Here is a 19,774-nt window from a genome sequence, read left to right on the forward strand (position 1 = left end):
GCCATGATAACCAGATAATCAGCATTATTCACTTCACCTGTCAGTGCTCTGAATGGCTGATTGGTGTATATATTTAGGCTCATTTATATCTACATGACAACACAACTTGACAGGACATTTGATGTTGCCATGTTTACTTCAAAAAATTCTTAGTTGACTACACAACAAATAAGTGTAATTAAGAGGCGGTTTCTAAAAAAAAAGATATAGTTAAGAATGGGTGTTGCTGATTGAAAACAATAATGAGGAAGATAAGAATGGTGATGATGGCAACATCACCAACTGTGCTGATGATGTCGATTATGACAAATTAATGGGGCAGTGTGGATGAACTCATCTCTCTCCTGAAGCTTACAATGTAGAGCTGCTATGCAAGAGGCTGGAGAAACTGCATGAGACATTTATACTACCTGACGTTAGGCGCTAATCCAGTTACACTGCAACGATTTGTTTAGCTATTATTATGCAAATGGGTTCAGGCGGTGGTTTGGCAGATCTTTATTATATTGCCTCCTCCCTCTGTGTCATTCACAATGCTACACCAGGTGCAAACTGAGACAGTGTTAAAGAGGAAATTGATTAAAGTATGCATGTTGTAAACACAGGTACAGACACACATAATCAAACTGACATTTCACAACAACAACTGATTTCAACCAAAACCGTACTTCCACACATGGTTCACTGTTCATGCTCACAACATTTTAAGCTAGGAAGTCTTAAGGGAACACTGGAACACTACAGTCTTCTTTTATGAATAAAAAAATAATCCATCTAAATAGTTTCTATTATCAAATGTGTTTGAAACTAATTGAAAAGTCTCCTGTGTCCACCTCACACTACTGATCTACCTGATTGGATTCAAAATACCATTGACACTTGTTTCAAGAGAAATCTTTGAACAAGACCAAGGAACTACAGTATCTTTGCAAAATTAAAGAGTATTAAAGTTTGCATAAACCATGGGGGAAAAAAAAAACACACCATCTAGGCAGAATACATTTAATGAAGTGCAAGAAGCCTAGGTGGTTCCACAATGTGTGTCAGTGTGATGGGCTCACACATCAATGAAGTTAACATGCCCCTACCTCTCTTTAAAGGCAGAAAGAGTAGGGCTTGTCGGTTGCTGTTTGTAAGTGTGCAATTCGAAGTTGGCCCCATACAGAGAGACAGAGAGCAAGAGCAGTGGAGGTTTAGCGAGCTAGAGAGTTAATGAAGAGAGGGAGTGGTGTTAGCGAAAACAAAACAGTGATGCAGAGAAATAAAACAAGTAGCTCACAGATAGAGAACCGAGGAGATGTAACCTGGTTGATGTGTTTGGATGGGTCACTCAGTCCCGGCCTCACACCCTGTGTGCTGTTATTGGCTAGGGGCTTCACACCCACTGCCCAAAGGCTGACGCCCAGAAATTTTCCCAACACAGCAAAATAGTAGTGGGTCATAAGTGATGAAGATTGAGAGGATTTTTTTTTGACTCTGTCACCTTTTGGGGAAAACTCCTATTCACTCTGCCTTTAAGCCTTCATATCTTTGTCATAGTGATAACTGTCAGAGCACAACATTAACTGTTGAAAACATAACATAACTTTCTATTTAAGAGAGAGACATTTGAGGACTTTTTCACTTAATTTAACACAGGCTTTGTGGAGCCAGCACCTATAGTGGCCATTAGAGAGGCTGTAGGTTAAACTACGTCCACAATGGTTTCCTGATCCCCATCTGAGATTTCTTTCCAAGTTGAGTGTCAGCTTAATAAGACCTTGAAGCGTTTTAGCAGCTGAAGCCATTTAAGCTAAAACTGTATGCTCTTTTAAAGGTTAAGAACATTTCTGAAGAAAGATATGTAATCAGCGCTGTACAGCGCAGAGTTTTTTCCCCTCCAGATTCAAATTACTGTCAGTGCTGTTTCCATGGTGGCTGAAGCAGAGGTGAATAGGATTTAATTTTTAACTGCTGGACAATGAATTTCGTTCAGTATGATCACATCTCTGTCTTGTCCTTCACTTGATAGGTCTGCACCGTCCTCTTGTTACAGTTGCCCCAGAGATGCTGGTTTTAAAGGCTATTCACATTGAGGTGATGTTATGGAAGAGGGTGATAAGAAGGAAATGTGAGGGAGAAGACAAATGTATTCTTCTTACATAATGAAGTAGGCCCTGACATTATGGTAATGACATTTCCTTTCCACACAATATAATAGAAGGATAGGAAAACCCTCAGGATGTAAGAATGCATGTCTATCGTCAGAGGAAAAATAGATTATGGTTCATGTCCGTTCTGACAAAGGTTTACTCTGAATACCTGTAAGTGAAAATGTTAAAACAATGGTGACAGTGTGCTCAAGAGGACAGGAGAAGGGCATGCACAGTGGTATTGACTATGTGCTGCTCATGACGAGTAATTAAAACAAACCAATGTTGCCCTTACAATAGCAACTTCAAGGCTGAATGCTGGACATATGAAAGAAGGCAGTGGAAAACCAATATGTAGTGTTGAGATTTTGTAAAACTCATTAAACAGCTTTATCAGGGTTCTAAGAGGTGAGTGTATACAATCACCCTTTTTACCAAATATGTCCAATGCTCCTGTGTCCTTGAGCAAAACACTGAATCCATAGCAGCTCCAGAGCTTCTGTACTGATGCTGAAATATAATAGGGAGGAAGGAGGCAAAAGAGGTGGAAGAGGACTCCTGAATTAGTGAAAAGGAACTAGCAGGACAGAAAGACAGCTTTTGTGGTCCCACAAGCATAAATACAGGTTTAAGAGGAGTTTAGAAAGGAGGATGTGGAGGAGTCTGTCCAAGTATCCTCTATCCTGAACTGCGCCGAATCTGCGCCTCATGCAACTAATCAGGGATGGGGGGCATGTTGCTGCCAGGCCTTACGTTTGTTCATGAGATTGCATAGTCAGCTAAAATCACAGATATCACAGATCAGGTTGCCTAAATGAGTTTCCTTCACTGTATGCCTAGGCTCACCCTTACTGATGGGGTCAGGGGATAAGATATCCAGAAGAAAAAAATTAAGAACGGCTAAGTGATTGATTAATTTTATGGTTTATAGTAAATACATAATTTTACTAAGATTTTACTGATCAAAACATGCCTGGCCCCAGGATAAAACCAATGTGGAGTCAGGAGGTCAGCTATCCCTGTTAGGTATCTTTTCACAATAACATCTTAAGTGTCAACCAACTTTGTTTGGAGATAAATGGTGAAAAGAAAATATAAAACAATATTAAAATAATATAAAATAAATGTTGTTTTCAATGGAAAATGGAGACAGTACACTGACTATGTTAGCCTGGGTTACAGATGTTTACAGTACACTCTAGTGAGCTGCCTTAACCAAAGTCACTTAACCCACAGTTGCTCCACTGAAGTTGTTTACTGGCTATAGACTCAGCAGGTCGCAGGCATGAATATACTGTATGTACATAAGCTTATGATACCTCTACAGTGTTGTTACTGCAACAATGTTCCCTCAGAAAATATCTGCATAAATGTGCCGTAAATAAAGGCTTCCACTCGGTTCTATCTCTCCCTTAGAAAATCTCAGTTTTACACTTTTGCAGATGTAAATTTCACTGTATACTGTATATACTACTGCTAATTTTGTATTTGGCAGAAAAATAAATATCTATATTACAATAACAACCCACTGATTAGTTTTGTTTTGGGTCACTCTTGCATGTGTGTAGTGTCACAAAGTAGTTGGTATACACAGTACGTGGTAAAATCCATATACCAAACAGAACACTATCGCAAGGGTTGGGATAAAATCTAGTCATCTCCTAAACATCTGATTTTATTTGCATGTAAACTAATAAACTGACTATTGTTGTCTCTTTGCTGTATACTGACACTAATATGTTTTAGAAGTTTATAATAATTTTTGTACAATAATAAACACTGATCATCTTTTGTCCTTCACAATTGTTATACAACTGAAAAACTCCAGTGGTTAGACTTAATGCTGTACCTGGTCTGCTATCAGGTGTGACAAGGTTTTGGTATTGTGACAGGATTAGCGACTAGCTTTACTTGGTTTGTCACACACTGATATTAACCAGACAGAAGAAGAAAGAAATTCTTTGGGGTGATCAAACGGCTAATCTCAATTTTACCGCTGGCAAGAGCCGAGCTCGTTAAAATGTGTGTACCTGTTTGTCTTTCTCTCCTCCTCTCTCTTCCTTGCCAAACCTCTCCTCCATATTGTGTTTCAATTTGTTCTGCTTTTGTTGAAAAATGGAACATATTCAATGTCATCGCTTTACAATTCTGCACAAGTATGCCTCATTAGCAAGCATCTTCAAAAGGAAGGGACAGGCACCGTCTGAATATTGTATGCCAAATTATTCCTCCTCCATGCATTTCCTCAACCTGACAAAATCTTCTTTAGATTCATTCTACTGTTGTTATTTTCCCATCACTGTATTTAATAATGACATTAATATCGCTGACATGTTCCTGGCATTGTAAAGCAGGGTTTTCCCTCAGGGCATTAGATGTCTGTGATTACTTCCTCGTTCAACACTGTTTACTTCAACTTCAGCTTGACAAGGAAAATGCAACCATGCAAACAGGACAGCACTACAACAACAGACAGTAACTGAAAAATGCAGTTTTCTCTTTGTTTCCTTGACATTCTGTGCTCCAGTTTCCAGATCCTACAGTTGTGAGACCTCAATCGCTAATTTTGAACATAAATAATTCTTCCCAAAATTTAGAAACTACATAACTGTGATTTTAGTATATTTTGGTGTTAATAATGTAACAATGACTAAGAGTGTGACATTTGCATTTGTTGCTAAGTGAGATGCTATAGTAGTGCCATCTACTGATAACATTTTTTACAGGACACATATTCTCATTGGCTTTAGTCAGAGAACATTCATTAATTAGCTTAAGTGTCCTTGGTTTAGGGTGCTATGTGTAGCGCTAATGAATTAATGATCAATATATCATTGTTAAATTAATTGTGTTACCTTGGCATAATTAGCATAAACAAATGGAGACAACTACCCTCTGTCTACCCCAAGTGGTATTACTGGTGTGGGTGTTCTTCAAAATGAAGACATATCATATTAACCCTAATGCTTCCTGTCACAAAGAGGATGCTGCTAATTGTTCCTGCTATGTTCCCCAGAGGAGCAGCTTGTCTTCTGGGTGATAGTCCTGTTTATTTTTGGAAATTCTACTAAAGCCTTAAAACAAACATGGTAATTACTAATGTTAAAATGCTACAAGTAACACCTGGCAAGCATAAAACATGCTTCAGGGTTGAAAAAAAAACAAAAAAACATTTGTATTGGACTGCAGTTGAAACATTTCACAGCACAAATGTGAAAGAATGAAACCACTGCCCCATCAGGCCCATCTGGCAAAATATCAAAAAGCACAACTGAAACGGGCAAAGCGGCCGTCACATATTGAAGCATCAAACAACAGGCTGTTTGACACTTTCCTGCAGGGATTGAGGGGATGTGTTTGATGAAGGAAATCCCTTCACTTTTGAATTGATTCAGTGATAATTAACATCATTTTTACTGGAGCAAAGGAGTGACTGGAGAGGGGTGTTATCGAACTGATTACAAATTATACTGTATATGATCCCCATTGGTTAACATCTTGATCCCCATTGGTTAACATCTTAGGCAGCCATAAGAAAAAAAAACAAAAAAAACTGCAGTTGAGATTCCAAGACAACTTAGAGCACTTTGCTCAACTCTGGTTGTTTTAACTGTATAAATACAATAAAATACATATAAATAGGCCTGTTGCGATATGCGATAAATCAATTAATTGCATGATAAATAAAATGAGCTCGGAGGGTAATTTTTGTCGGTTTGGCGCGATAACTTTCCTGATTGTATGAATGCTTTGTTGTTTTCCTCGGTCTCCTCCGCTCTATCCGAAGAGACGTGGGCTCACCACTCTATTACCCATTATATCATGCTGCATATTACTAGATATGTACATAATAGATTATTAGATGAATAGAATCAATGTATTCCTAAGGAAATGCGACAGGTATTCTAGTGGGTATTTTAAGTTTTTTAGCTTGGCATACCTATTCTGAGCTTTAGAAAGGTCTTTTGATTTAGTCTGTGACAATTTGATTAGGTAAGCTCTACTTTTACTGCCCTGTAAGTAACAGAACGTCAAAAGGAATTTGTTCTGACCAAAGTGAGAACAAGTTGACCCGAACAAGCAGTCCTAGTTTGCTAATGACGTACTAGGCCAGTGAAACATACATATACAGATTAAGAGACACTGTTTCTCTCCCTCTACTCTTTTTAAGCATAACACTGAACAATAGCTTTAGTCAGTTACAACTAAGTCTGGAGTTAGATCTGCTGATCATAATGTGTGTGATACTTTCTATATCAAATTAACAAATTCCAAGTTTCAAAAATATGCACTTGCTGTTTGATACTAAATAATGATATAATATTCAGCTTCTCATGAGTTATGGTATGTTCACATCTAGTGGTATTACTAAAGGTTTTTTTTGTATTATCATCTATTACCATCAAGTTTCTCTGGCATATTTGATAAGGATCCTTTTAAACTGTGTTGCACTGTAGAATCAACAAGACTATTTCAGGGCAAGAAAATTACTTCCTATCACTGTGTTCTGCAGGTTGTCAACAGGAATGACAGAGCCATATTCCCAGTATGCTGTATGTTCAACATGTTTTCTTCTGAGACTTGCATTCACTATACAAAACTAGATCCACTCGGTGCTATCCTCAGGGGCTGTGTGTGTTGTTCCCTCACCATACTTTAGCTGACAAAGAGGGATGCCTTGAAGATTTTTTGCCTGTCCAAAAACAAAGAGACCGAAGACAGAGAGCACAAAACCCATTTTCCCCATTTTCTCTGGGCAATTACACAGATAAAGCTTGGAAAATTGGTTTTTTTTCTTTGAAATGCAGGCAGAAATGGTGTTAAAACAGAGCAAAGAGATTGTGAGAAATGGCTTATTGTTGCTATTTCTCCTGTGTTTGATTTGCAAAGCTTTGTGTGTGACTGCTGAACAGTCAGAAAAGCTTGCAAAGAATACTCTGTATGTTTATGTCTGTGTGTATGCAAATGTAAGACTAATTTTGCATATCATGTTTGGTGGAATATATGTTTATGCATTTGTCAAGAGTATTTGTTTACCCACACACATGTTTAGGTCAGGTGCTTTGGTCTAGTGTTTATGGCACTATAGTGTTTGAGCTGTGTATGATATTCTGTCAAGGGAATAGTCACAGCAGAACTACAGAGCAAGGTTTGAATGCCCAATTAGACAAGGGAATTGAGGATAGAGACATCTTCTCCCAAATAAAGTCCTCTGAAGCAAGATGTACAACTATTATTCTTCCCACTAGCACTCAGCCTCAGCCTCCATCCCCTGCAGGCAAGAGTTGTTCAGATAAAGAAAAAGGTCCCCAGAAAATGAACAAGTTTCCAAACAGCAGCTCACAGATTAATAACACAGATGGAGGGTTACTCCCCAGCCATGTATACTGTGTTGATTGGGCACTGAAAAGGCAAAACGGCTGCCTTCTGTTTCATTTCTGTGACAAATCATTCAATAGGGTGTCTGTAATGTTGAATATGCAAATGGAGCCATTGTTGCTGCATGGCTCTGTGGTGGACAGCTGAGGGATCTTGTATGCACAAGCTTGGTTGGTGGTGTTTTATAAAAAGGAGGTACAATTGTCTATTAATCACTCAAGCTGAGTGAGGGAATGCTAACACCAGTTGTATTGCTTGGAGAACACTGCTTGTCCCAGTAATGGGAAGACAGATTATGTTTACATTTAGTTAACAATAATGACAGCTGAGGGTGCGCATATCTTCTGCTTGGGGGTTGGATATGAAACTCTTCAGCTTGATTAGAAAGGACAAAGTGTAACATGATTGCATATGGTGGGAGAGGTTGAAGACGGGGATGATGTGGGATAATGGTCCTGGCTAAGAAGCAAACTCAACAGTAACTTGGTCCAGCACCGGCTGGATAGTGGCACACTCCCTTAAAAAACTCATTGACTGTCCCTTAATGATTCTCCTGTCTAATCTCAGAGTTGATTGACAGCAGTCTTTGCCATAGCCTAGACACAAGCAATAAATCAAAAACAAAACCCTGCTAATTACAGACATCAATTACTTCACTTTACTGTAAGAGATAGCCAGAGTAGATATGCTGCAAAGAGTGCATGGATGCACAGGAGACTTGTTTTATCTATCAATCACACACAATGTGTAATGAATACATATTACGCTGCAGCTTGCTAGACTCAAAAACCTCGAAAGCGGGCATTCATTATATCTAGTAATTACTGATTCCTCTATTGAGTCGCAGTCTTATGAAATGAGCACACAAATGATGTGACAATTCCATTCCTCTTTCAAAGCATATGTGACAATAACGTAATTAGCCATGTGCATGATGCACTTTATTTGCATTTCACCATGAAATTTAGAGACCTGGCTGCTAATTACCTCTATCACTGCTAAAACCACTGTATCTAATTTTACACTCTTCATTCTCTGTGTCTCCGGCTTATGAAAGCTTGTTCTGCTCTATACCCTGGACCATAACCCAGTGTAAGGACATTGGCATAGTGCCATTCCTCTGCACCCACAACACTCTTATGATTATCCTTTTTAATTGCATTATGCTTACCCCAAAGGACAAAACTGAAAAAAGGAGTAAGTCCGTCAATAAATCACGTCTTCCCAAAAAAGCTTGGGCTCGCCTTTTGATCTTTTGACTCCTCGCAGCCTTCAGATGCCCCAGGGGCTCACCCTGACTTCTGATGTGTCTTACACAACAACCCGCAGTCCCCTCAAGAACACTCCAAACTCTGGGACACGATACAGGCAAAATCAAAGTGAATCATCTTAATATAGGTACAGACAGGCACTTGAAAGAGTTTAGCACTGGTGATGCTACCCTCTGTCCTTTGTTGTCCACTGTCAACATCTGAGTACATTTTTTCCAAGTAAGCATCTTTCTCCCCCTCTTTCTCTTTCCTTTTGACTCTCTACTTTTATTTCCATGCTGTCACTCTTTCGCTCCACAGGCAGCCACTCTCAAGCATCCAAATAACACATCAGAAAACCTGACTTCTGAGGTCTAAAGCCTACAATTACCTGAGCTTCCAGTCCCAGTCTCCCAGCAGACCAGAGATACCTATTCACACTTAAGTGCCTTGTAACCATGGCTATTATTTCAAGATGATACACGAGGGCAGGGTATTTTAAAGTCAAAGAAGTAAAGGTGTTTCCATCAAAAAATAGTCATTGCATTGCGGGTAAAAGTCAAGTGTGCCCAATGTGACTGTTTTTTTTCCAGTCAGATGGGTAGCTTGGTGGGAACAAGCGAGTGAAAATTAAAAAAAAAGAGCAAAGCACAGAAGGATGAAGTGATAAGCTGTTATTGTTTTTGGTATGATTCTTTTTTCATCTTGGTCGGCGATGTTGGATTTAGGTCATATCAGGGTACCAATTGGTAAAGGATATTGCTCTGTTATTGCCCTGTTCCTGTAAAGCCAACATCTGCTGAAAGAAGGGGGTATCATCTTTCAAGGTGAAGAGGATAGGCTAGCACAGATGCCGCCAGGCTTTTGTTAAGTTTTATATCACCCCCTGTCCACTCTTGTTTGGCAAGCACATTTACACTTGGCAGCATCATTTAGTTTTCTCTGTTTATCCTGGGCCCTTGCACTGAAAGGTCCAAAATTTCAGCAAAAACAAACAAACACAATCACTGTGCACATGTTAGAGCAAACACATGCAAAAGCTTGTAAGCCTTGGATTTTCTGAGTTATACATGGAGACAAATGAATGTTTGTATAATAATGCCATGGTAGAATTGTGCTCTGTGGTTTTATAGCAAAGACAATTATAATCGTTTGTTGTGACAATTTTATTTTTGCCAGTTATTTAAGATCAAGCGTTTTCAATATGTGTTTTACAAACATTACACGAACAAAAAAGAACCTATTCTAAAATCCACCGTGATCCTGAAAGTGGGACTAATTTAGATGGATTTGAGCTGGCATATGGTCATGGCCATCTTCCAACGACACTTAAAGGACAGACGAAGGATGACACCGGAATTAGTTTCCTGTCAGTGGTAATGTTTTCCGGAAGAATCTATCCCAGAGAGCTGGACGGCCTGCTGCTTACCTTTGAGGTCCAGGTTGCGGGCTCCATTGGAGTGCTGCGTAACGGTGCGTGAGTCGATCTTGAGCGTGTGTACATTGTTGGCATCCCGGGACACCACCACGTTGTGCCACTGGTTGTCATTAAGTGGCTTGTCTGAGTTGCCCTTCATCAGTGACGGCCCGTTGCCAAGATCAAAGACGTAGTGGACATACCTGTGAAGAAAGATAGAAAGCTATCAAAATCTAAATCACTGTGTTTTCACTCAAAACACTTGGTCAGAAAATGGGGACAATCATGGCAGTGCTGATTTAGCTTCACTTTAGAAACTGTATTTTCTCATCATAACGTGTTGTCTTTCAGAGACACACTGATGACACATTCGCATTCAACAACACTTAACCTCCAATTGTCATGATAAAGTGATTTGATGGGATAACATTCCGCTCTCCTACTTTGACTCTGATGTCTCCATCCTGTATTTTCATATTTTTGTGAAAAAATTAGATTGCCAGTTCATATGGCAGTACACGAGGCTTGGGATTTGTTTTTGGTTTACTCACTGGTTTGACATGTAAATATAGAAACCTGCTTTTGTCTAAAAGCCCCTGTTTGCCCAAAGGCAGACAAGGTGGCACAGTTCCCTCTTTCACACAAATATGGCTGTCTTTTGTGTTTTAGGTTAAGGCTATTGTCGCTGCTTCATTCAAGGTGTGTTTTTTTCTTTTCTTTTTTTCAACCTCAATTCCAGTTCCCTTATGTAGCCTCTTGTCTTTGTGTGGCAGAGGCGGCTCAGGCTTTTGTGTTGTAACAGTGCTGAATATAGAGCACAAGAGGAAGAGAGATACACAAGCAAAAGCCTCTTTTCGATACTCTAATTATGAACAGCTTTTAGGGGGATACAATTCACAATTTGTACCAGTTTATTTCTGGTTTGTGCTAGCTTCTTCAGGCTTTTATAGAATAATCGCCAAATACTTTGCCGGTCAGAGAAATGCATTATTCTCACAATTATGCATTAACAGTTAATGGATTGTGAAATAAATAACCAAAAGACATGTTTTCAAGAAAAAGAGACAAGGATATTTCTCCGCTTTCTGTTTCCCAACCAGTAAGTACCAGCAGTCTGTGGAGCTTTCAGCTGAGCTTTTAAGACGACAGACTTTGATTACTCATCAACATACACTAAAGTCACTTTCATCCAGCCAACCCTGATTTATAGCAGCATTAAATGACTCACTGTTCTGCGTTAACTCTGAGAAAAAAAGCTATGTTTCAGTTTATATTTAGTTGTTTTAAATGATAGTTCAGGACTCCTTCCTTGATTAGTGTGGTGATCAATTGACAATTTACTCCTCACTATATTTCACATGGTGTGCAACTGGGTTAGATTTTGAAGGAAATGGGCTGTATTGCTTTGCAAAGTGAGATTGCTTCACAGCACAGAACAAAGGATGATGCTTTCAGCACCAACAGAGTTACGGCTTTCATGTTTTTCTGTCAATGGCATTTTGAAGAAGAAGTAAAAGCCCGACTGAGAAATGACTGAAAATGTATTTATTGTCATCATTAAAGCCAAACACAAAGGTAATTGGGGGAAAGTAGGGGCATTTTGTTCAGTAGGCAAGACTTTTTTGACAAAAAAACATAAAATGCTACACTTAGAATCTCTTTTATCTTGTCATCAAATAATTGAAATTACATGGGACTCACCCCTTCACCAGTTCCACAACAATAAAGTCGCTACCGTCTCCAGAGTTGAAGAGCATCAGGCCATCAGGCGTGGTGGTTTTGAACTGAAAGAAGAGGTGCATGGAGGCATAAGCTTGTAACGTGGCTAAAGCTAAGTAGCTGCCTTTCGTTCGAAATGTCACCGGATCTGCAATGATGTGGCGCATGCCAAAGCGGGCATTCAGTTCACAGTACGAGATGTCCCCATTTTTGCACTGGTCTAGATAGGGAACCCCATTGAAGGTCAGGCCCTGGAGATGGCCAATGAAGTTTGAGGGCACCACAGATGTGAAGCGGCGTTCAGTCATGATGCCTGTCTCGATGTTGTGGAACTCGAGACGTGTGTGGGCACCAGTCATCTGGCCTGAAATGGTGGATACAGGGAAAACATCATTAACTCAGAACACAAATGGTGATTCATCAACTGCAATGCTCTGCATTTGGCAATATAAAGTATCATGGGAAAATGTTTAAGAGTATTTTACATTATAACATTGTAAAAGGATTGTAATCATTCCAAGAAGACAAATTTAAAACAAAATAAGTTAAACTAGTTATGTTTTGGCATATTTTTTATGCTTGTTAGATCTTAAAATTGATTTTAGTAGCTTGACATAATGTGTGTTCAGTATATGGTTCTATTGTTTAGCTTCACAAAGGCTGAGCCTATTTTTCTAACCTGCTGTGAAAGAAATTATACAAGCATAATTTTGCAGAAAATCTGTTGTTACTGCTCTACATGCCACAATTTATATTGCGTTTACTGGGAGATGTGGAGTAATGAACTTGGCAAGCTGCCGATTAAAATGCCTTCCATGCTGAAGCCTGGCCGGCCCTGCAAGGACTCGCAGGGCACTCCCTCCCTTTTCTTTCCCATGAACCAGTTTGTGAACCAGTCAGAAGAAGGTCATTCTTTGCTTTTGGCCCCGGTGTGCCCACTCTCTTTCCTTCATCTAGCTCACACCCTTTTCTCACCTCTTCCTTCATCCCTATGCCCTACCATCCTTTCGCCTGAGGCCACAATACTGCGAGTGCCCATGACTCCACCTCATCTCTTGACCTTTCATCCTTCTCGTGCTATTTTCTTAATACAGTACTTGGCAGAACCTGTACCTCCGTATTTTGTACACGGCTGCTCACTCACAGTCGGTAAGTACACAGATATTAAAACCACTTCCTCCTCCTCTTTTGTGCTCAGTTTAAATTGCATATAAAATCATTTCAGCTATTTACAGATTTGCTGGGGTTGCTACTAGCTTGTTTTCCAGCCTTTTAAATGAAACATACTGTAAGTCAGTGTGGGTAAGATTCTGACCAAAGTTTTGTAGTTTTACCTATACATAAAGAAAAAAAGAAAAAAAGAATTTTAGCAATATTATGACATTTGCCAATATTTTTTTTTTTGCTTTGTTACCACTCAGATATAAATATCTAATTAATAATAAATTAACAAACCATATGCCACCTCCATGTCTTCATAATCAAAAATAGTCACCTTCCACTTTCAAATGAGTCATTTTAAAAGCAAATGGCAAAACAGTTGTCTAACTGTGGGTGGGTGGATGTGCTAATAAATGTGAATTTGTGACAATATTTTCACAACTCACTATGGTCTCATTTATTGCCTCTGACCCCAAATTAACCCCTTTGTGTATCGAACACAACTGACCTTCCACTGTGACATTATCCACAGACAGCTGCAGGCTCTTGCCTCTTCGCACCACCTTCACAGTGTGCCACTCATTGTCGTTCAGCTTCTGCCCCGCGAACAGCGTCTCAGGTCCTTTGCCTGTAGTAGGGGGGGGGGAATTCAAATCACAAATAGCACAGCGGGAATGCTGTGTGCGCCTACTCACGCACCCACACGTACACACACAGATCATACACAGTAGGTGACAGTGCTAGTGGAGAAAACCTGCATGTTTGAGAAACACATTCACACTATGGATTCTCCCAGTATACTGGAAATGAAAGAACTCAAATATCCGGCCTGACAGACCGTAAAATCGAGTGTCTTCTCAAAGGCTCACAGTGTTGCAGCAGGATGTCATCAAAGACAGTAGGACAAATAAGTCGTAACCAGCTGAGGGAGTAGATTAGAACAGGCAGCCAACGACGACTGGATAAGCTGTGTTACAAACATTATATGAAGTTTTGTTCTGCTTTCACAGAGCATTTCATGTCTCAGTTTAGCACATAGAGAACTCTCCTGATTGGGGGGGGGGGGACCAGAAGGTTTAACTGCTGATCCCCCAAACTGCTCTCCTCCCTAATTACTCCTTCCACTTCTCTACTCCCAATTCCCTTCTCCTCTCCTCACCTCTCTTGCTGTTGCCACTGAAAGAGACAGTTTGATGCAACAGCATATGGGGTTGCAGGAAATGCTTATTACAGCCATATTTACATAAGCGTCTTTTCAAAGTGGGGAACAGCCTATTTATAGCCTGCCAATGACAGAGCCTTATTACATCAACATTGGAACAAATTGTTGGCGTTAGGGAGTGACAGCGGGAGAAACAGTGTGGATTTTGATTAAGACAGCAGTCATGAATCCCTCTTTCAATGCATCATGCCCAGCTGATGTGATTCATGGTTAAAGTCAAGGTGGTGACTGGTGCTGGTTAACAGATGTGTCGAAGTTTAAGGATTCAAAATAGACATATTTATGGAAGGAAATCATCCCTCAGATGGCTTCAGAAGCTGAATTGGGTCCACCAGTAGTAGGTGCGCACAGTGTCATGGCATTGAGGTTAAGGTAATCAGTGATAAGAGGGATGAAGGTGGATTCTGTAAACAACAATATAATGAGGGCAGACTTCCACCTCGTTGGGCAGACTGAAATAGCAGAATGCCGGAGGAGACCAGTCACTTCCATTAAGCCACCTTCTGTACTCTCCATGCTTTTAGGCAGCGCTGGAGTGGAGCAGCCATTGTGGCTGGTAAATAAAGAAACTGTGACATCAAAAGACACTGCCTTTCTTCCACCATTAAAACTGATGATTTGTTTATTACAGATCTAACATTACAAATCCCACAATCTCTACTTTCAGGGACAATGGGTCTTTTCTGACTGGTTGGCTGGCTGGCTGGAGCTTGAGTGTATTATACCAGCTCGAGTGGATGATATAGTACAGCCTGACGAAATATGATTGTCCCCTTCCCAGTTGTGTGTGAAATTATTTAGTCTAGAGGAAAAAAGGTCCCATCAATTGATGGCCCCGCCTAGCAAGAACACGCACATGGCCCATTGGAGAATTGTTTTCCCATTTACTCCTGTTACTTTTTTATTATATTGTTGTTTTTTTTTCATGGGCTTTTTGTCTTCAGCCACATGAAATTGGATAGAGAGACTTTTGATCACACCATGTGTGAAGTAAATATAAAGGGAAAGGCTGCTATACTGCTGCAAAGACTGGGTGAAAGTTGCCAGCAGATAAGTTAAAGCTGATACAAAGATAGATAGGAGGATAGAAGGAAAATATGAAAACGGATGAAGATGAAAAAAAGAAGAGTAAAAAGAACCCCAGAAAAGAACTAAAAGCTGAGAAACAGAGCAGCAGTGGAGTTGGCTGGCTGATGTAAGATCGTAAAAGTTAGAAGAGTGCAGCACAAATGAATGGGAATGGCAGCCCTTTAGAATAGGGTCCATGTAATATTTATTTGGCTTGGCTGCTACAGGCCACAAGAGAGCAAGGGCCACTGCTGCACACATAGCAAGAGCCATTTGGCCATAATACCACTAACAATGGGGGGCAAAAGATATATATGCTGCTCTGGCCGGGCAAGCAAAGCAACAAAAAGCTGTGGGCAGATGGTGGTAAAAGTGCAGCGAGGGACCTATTATATTGTAGGGGCAAAGTGCGACGCTCAGTAACAATGCTTAAGGAAAAACACAGGAAAGTTTGGGAAGTTCACTGTCAGACTTTTCTCTGGATGATGTTTGAGTGGGTCAAAGGTTGAAGAAAGGCTTGTTGAGGCCACAAGTATGATTCAAACTTTAACTTACAGAATTCTGCATTGTGTTGATGCAGAGATCATAATGTCTCCAGTGCTGCAATAACTCAAAACCACACACTGATGAAGCACATGGTGTTAGGCTTAGTGTGTATTGCTGACAGTGAAGTGAGGCACTTCACTGCAAAGGTAACATCACAAACAAGAGAGCTGTGAACGAGCCATCCCAGGGTTAAACGAGCTGCTAAGCCTTTAATGCAGCCACTGGCAGAGACAAGTACTCATTGCTAGAAAAACAAAAGGGGACGCAGGGCTCATTAATAAAAGAGCTGGCGATTATTAAAATGCAATTAATTCTCATCCTGCCACTTGTGCCCTCTCACTTTGTCTTGGAGATCTGCAGGGCAGAGGGCTGTGATCACATAAGCAGAAGCTTCCCCTCTCTTCATCTCACCATCTCTTTTGTTCCCACCCCCCTCTCAGCCTGTCACTTTTCCTTGCACTTTTATAAATGTGTCACATGGGAGCTGAAGAGGTGTCAAGGAGATTTCTTAACTAGTATAAAAATAGCCAGGATTGCGGATTATTTTTTATTGACTGTGTCTGCTCACCATAAATGAGAGGTGTGATGTTTGCGGGCTGTTGCATAATTAGCAGTAGTCATCCATCATTGGTCGCTGTGTTCTCTCTGTAAACAACCTTGATTAATGCAATCGGATCAATGGAACACAAGCCGCCAGCTAATGGCTGCAGGTTGTTGCCATCAGTCTCTATTCAGGCTGTGTGGTTGCTACTGCAGCGGTGAGTACTTGAACACAGTTGTATAATTATTATGTCTAAACCCTAATCAAAACAACTTCAGAGAGTGAAGCTGATCATCAGTCTACAGTGGGCAATGATGACAACATTTCTATCGTGGCAATCAGGAAATGAAAGATGATAAATGTTTGTTTTCTCTGACTGCAGAGAAGTGGCACAGAGATCAAGATGTCTCTCAGACCACTGATAAAAATGTGTGCCCTCTCAGAAGTCTGAGGTGTTTAAAATAGAAAGAGCATCTGAAGAGCTGAATATGTTGCCAAGTAAAATGAAGCCCCATCATAAAGAGAAAATGATTCAACACCACTATGAGGCATATTTCATTTTGTTTCTGTTGCATTCTGCATGAAACCAGAGCACTGCGTGGTCCAGTAACCCCGTCACCCCCAGTCACTCGGAATCATCCCCGACTGATGCTGGCCACACAGCAAACCCAGAAAGCTTTCCCTTCACATGGTTGTTAGCTAATGAGTGCGCTGAAGTCGGATGCTGGCCAGAGGGCTCCAAGCCGGCCAAAGAGGAACGATCACTACTAGCCATTGTAATGTCTATAACAACAGCGCCACAGAATGACAGGGCCACAGGCAAGTCCCTTGTAAGTCCACTGCTGGTGCAACAGTAGATGACAACAGAACCAACCATGAGTCATGTGATCATACATGGAGGGCAAGCCACTGAAGCCAGCTGTTCGTCAGGGTTGCTCAAGCATACGTGGTAGAGTGTTGGGCTTATAGGGGCTGGGGGTAACTGCAGGGTGTGTAGACAAGTCAAAGGGTTAAAGTTTGGAGTGATTGAACATGATATTGTGTCTGAGGTAACAAGACAGTTTATACCCCAGTCCATTCAGTCACACTGGTGCCCAGACTGAGCTGTTGAGAGAAACCTGCTGTTAAAATGCCATCGGAGATTAAGGGTTTAAATCAGAGGTGAGAATGTATATATGTATACATTAAAACAACACTGCAGCATTAAAAAGTCTCCAATCAGCCTTCACAGACCAGAATAATCGTAAAACTGAACAGAATTTGTTAAAATCATTATAGAACAATGCTGTGCCCTGAATATGCCACGCTGCCTTTTTTATCTTAGCTCTGACTCAACTAAACAGAGGAACCTGAGCTACTCTGTTAGTCGAGTTCCATAACAGTAGATCCCCTTTTACAACAGCATCATATTCTCTTTTACAAGGTTTGACAGAACCTGCCACCCTCAAGTATAGAATACAGTAGTGAATGCCAGTTTAAGCTCTGTGATTCAAATTCCCTGTAAGGGAACATAATCATGAGCAGCTAGCGCTCTGGGCTTTTGAGGTCACGAGTTTTCGCAAAGCCACACACATTCACGCATCCACACACACGCACACTTGCAAGCACTCATGAGAAAAGAGAAAATATAACAGTGGACTGCGGTCCAATTAAAATGGGCTCAAGAAAGATCTACACTCCTCAGCGTTTGATTCTCGGCTCAGCAGCCCCACTCTGAGGAAAAAGGGAGGACGCTGATACCGAGTGTCGTTGAAAAGAGGGTGTGAGAGAAATGAAGATGAAGGAGTGAGGCAAGAGAGAAAGAGAAAACTGAAAATGCAGGGATGAGGGGGGATAGCAGATGATTGAAATAGATTTTTCATGCAGAGCAGCAGAGGAGGAAAAAAACAGAGGGACCAAATGCTGACCAGGGGGAATTCTAATGCCTGGCTTCTTTGTGGATTCATATGGAAAAGAGGGGGGCAGAAAAAAGATGTCTCCATAAAAATCCTGCTTAGCAAGACAGACAGATGCTGTTATCAAATTGGGAATATATGTATGTGCAGTATGAGTGTAGGACTTATTTATGTTCATGATTAGCATTTCACTACCAGGTGATGGACCTCCGGCAACCCCCTGTTGTGTACCCATCTGCACATTGCACGTGAGCACACTGTACGGTGCACACTCACACAAAATCATGCACATACTGGTAGAGGTGAATTAAGCTTTGAATATATGTAGAGAGGATATACACTTTGTTCTCTAAAAGTTAAACCACAGGAAATATCGGTTGGTAGCGCATGAGACATTTTTGTCAGAATTGGATTGACATAATACTATATTAGATATTAAGATATTTGAAAATTAAATTAAAAACAATATAAGCATTATAACATAATAGTTAAAAAAAAAATAAAATAAAAGAACAACACCACTTTTTGGCTTAGCATATATACAGAGACGTGAAAAATTAAAGGAAAAACACGATAAAAGAGTGTGGAAACAATGCAGATGTGTCCACACAGGTGCACTGCATGGTACAATTAAGAAATTAACATCCAATCATGCTCTGTGGCAATAAAATGCTGAGCAGGCCCAGTTGATCCTGACTTTGTCAGTGGAATATTATAGTCGGGTTGCACTGCATAAACCCCTCATTACAAAGATGAATGCACATTTAAGAGTTAATTGGTTCAAAAACCGTAGGCACTGCTCTACAGAGAGGTAGGAAAAAATGATATGGTTAGATGAGTCATCCTATACCATATTATCATGGAGTAAACCAAGAAGACAGTGCAGGCCTGAATGCTTGACCCCTACAGTGAGGGGCTTAGGTGGCTCTGTAATGCTGTGGGCGGGCGGCATTTTTCTGGCATGATTTAGGTCCACTTGTCCCCTTAGATCAAAGGGTCACTGCATGTCAATACAAAGTGATCACCTTTATCCTATGATGTAACATTTCTACCCTGATGGTAGTGGTTCCAGGACAACAATGCTCTAATCTTTAGGGTACGAGTGGTCACTGACCCGTTGGATGAGTATGAAAATGATATGAATCATATGCTATGGCCTTTGCAGCCACCAGATCTCAACCCAATTAAACACCTTTTTTGACTGACGTGTTAGACAGCGCTCTCATCAAAGCATCAACAAAGGGAATATTTTTAAGAAGAATGGTGTTCATCCCTCCAGTAGAGTTCGACAGACTTGTAGAATCATTGCCAAGGCGCAATGAAGCTGTTCTGACCTAACATTCATTTCATGATGTGTTATTTTCTAATTATGTGACTCTGACCAGTACCCGCTAAGCAAAAGAAGAAGAAGATATACTTTTTTGATCCCCTAGGGGGAAATTGT

At 40.5% G+C, this 19,774-nt stretch overlaps 1 protein-coding gene across 1 annotated transcript in view; it reads right to left on the reverse strand.

The window, feature by feature from the left end:
- The window catches only part of nrxn2b (neurexin 2b), a gene marked incomplete in the record, with an annotated part of 560,348 nt that overhangs the window by 299,564 nt on the left and 241,010 nt on the right, over positions 1-19,774 (reverse strand). Inside the window, 3 exon segments of the mRNA XM_035675730.1 lie at positions 10,191-10,381; positions 11,880-12,261; positions 13,567-13,686. Coding sequence (XP_035531623.1) covers positions 10,191-10,381; positions 11,880-12,261; positions 13,567-13,686 — 693 coding nt within the window.

This window comes from Morone saxatilis, unplaced genomic scaffold (genome assembly GCF_004916995.1).
Source record: "Morone saxatilis isolate NCDOM2014 unplaced genomic scaffold, NCSU_SB_2.0 Contig4, whole genome shotgun sequence".
In the NCBI taxonomy this organism is placed as follows: Eukaryota; Metazoa; Chordata; class Actinopteri; family Moronidae; genus Morone; species Morone saxatilis.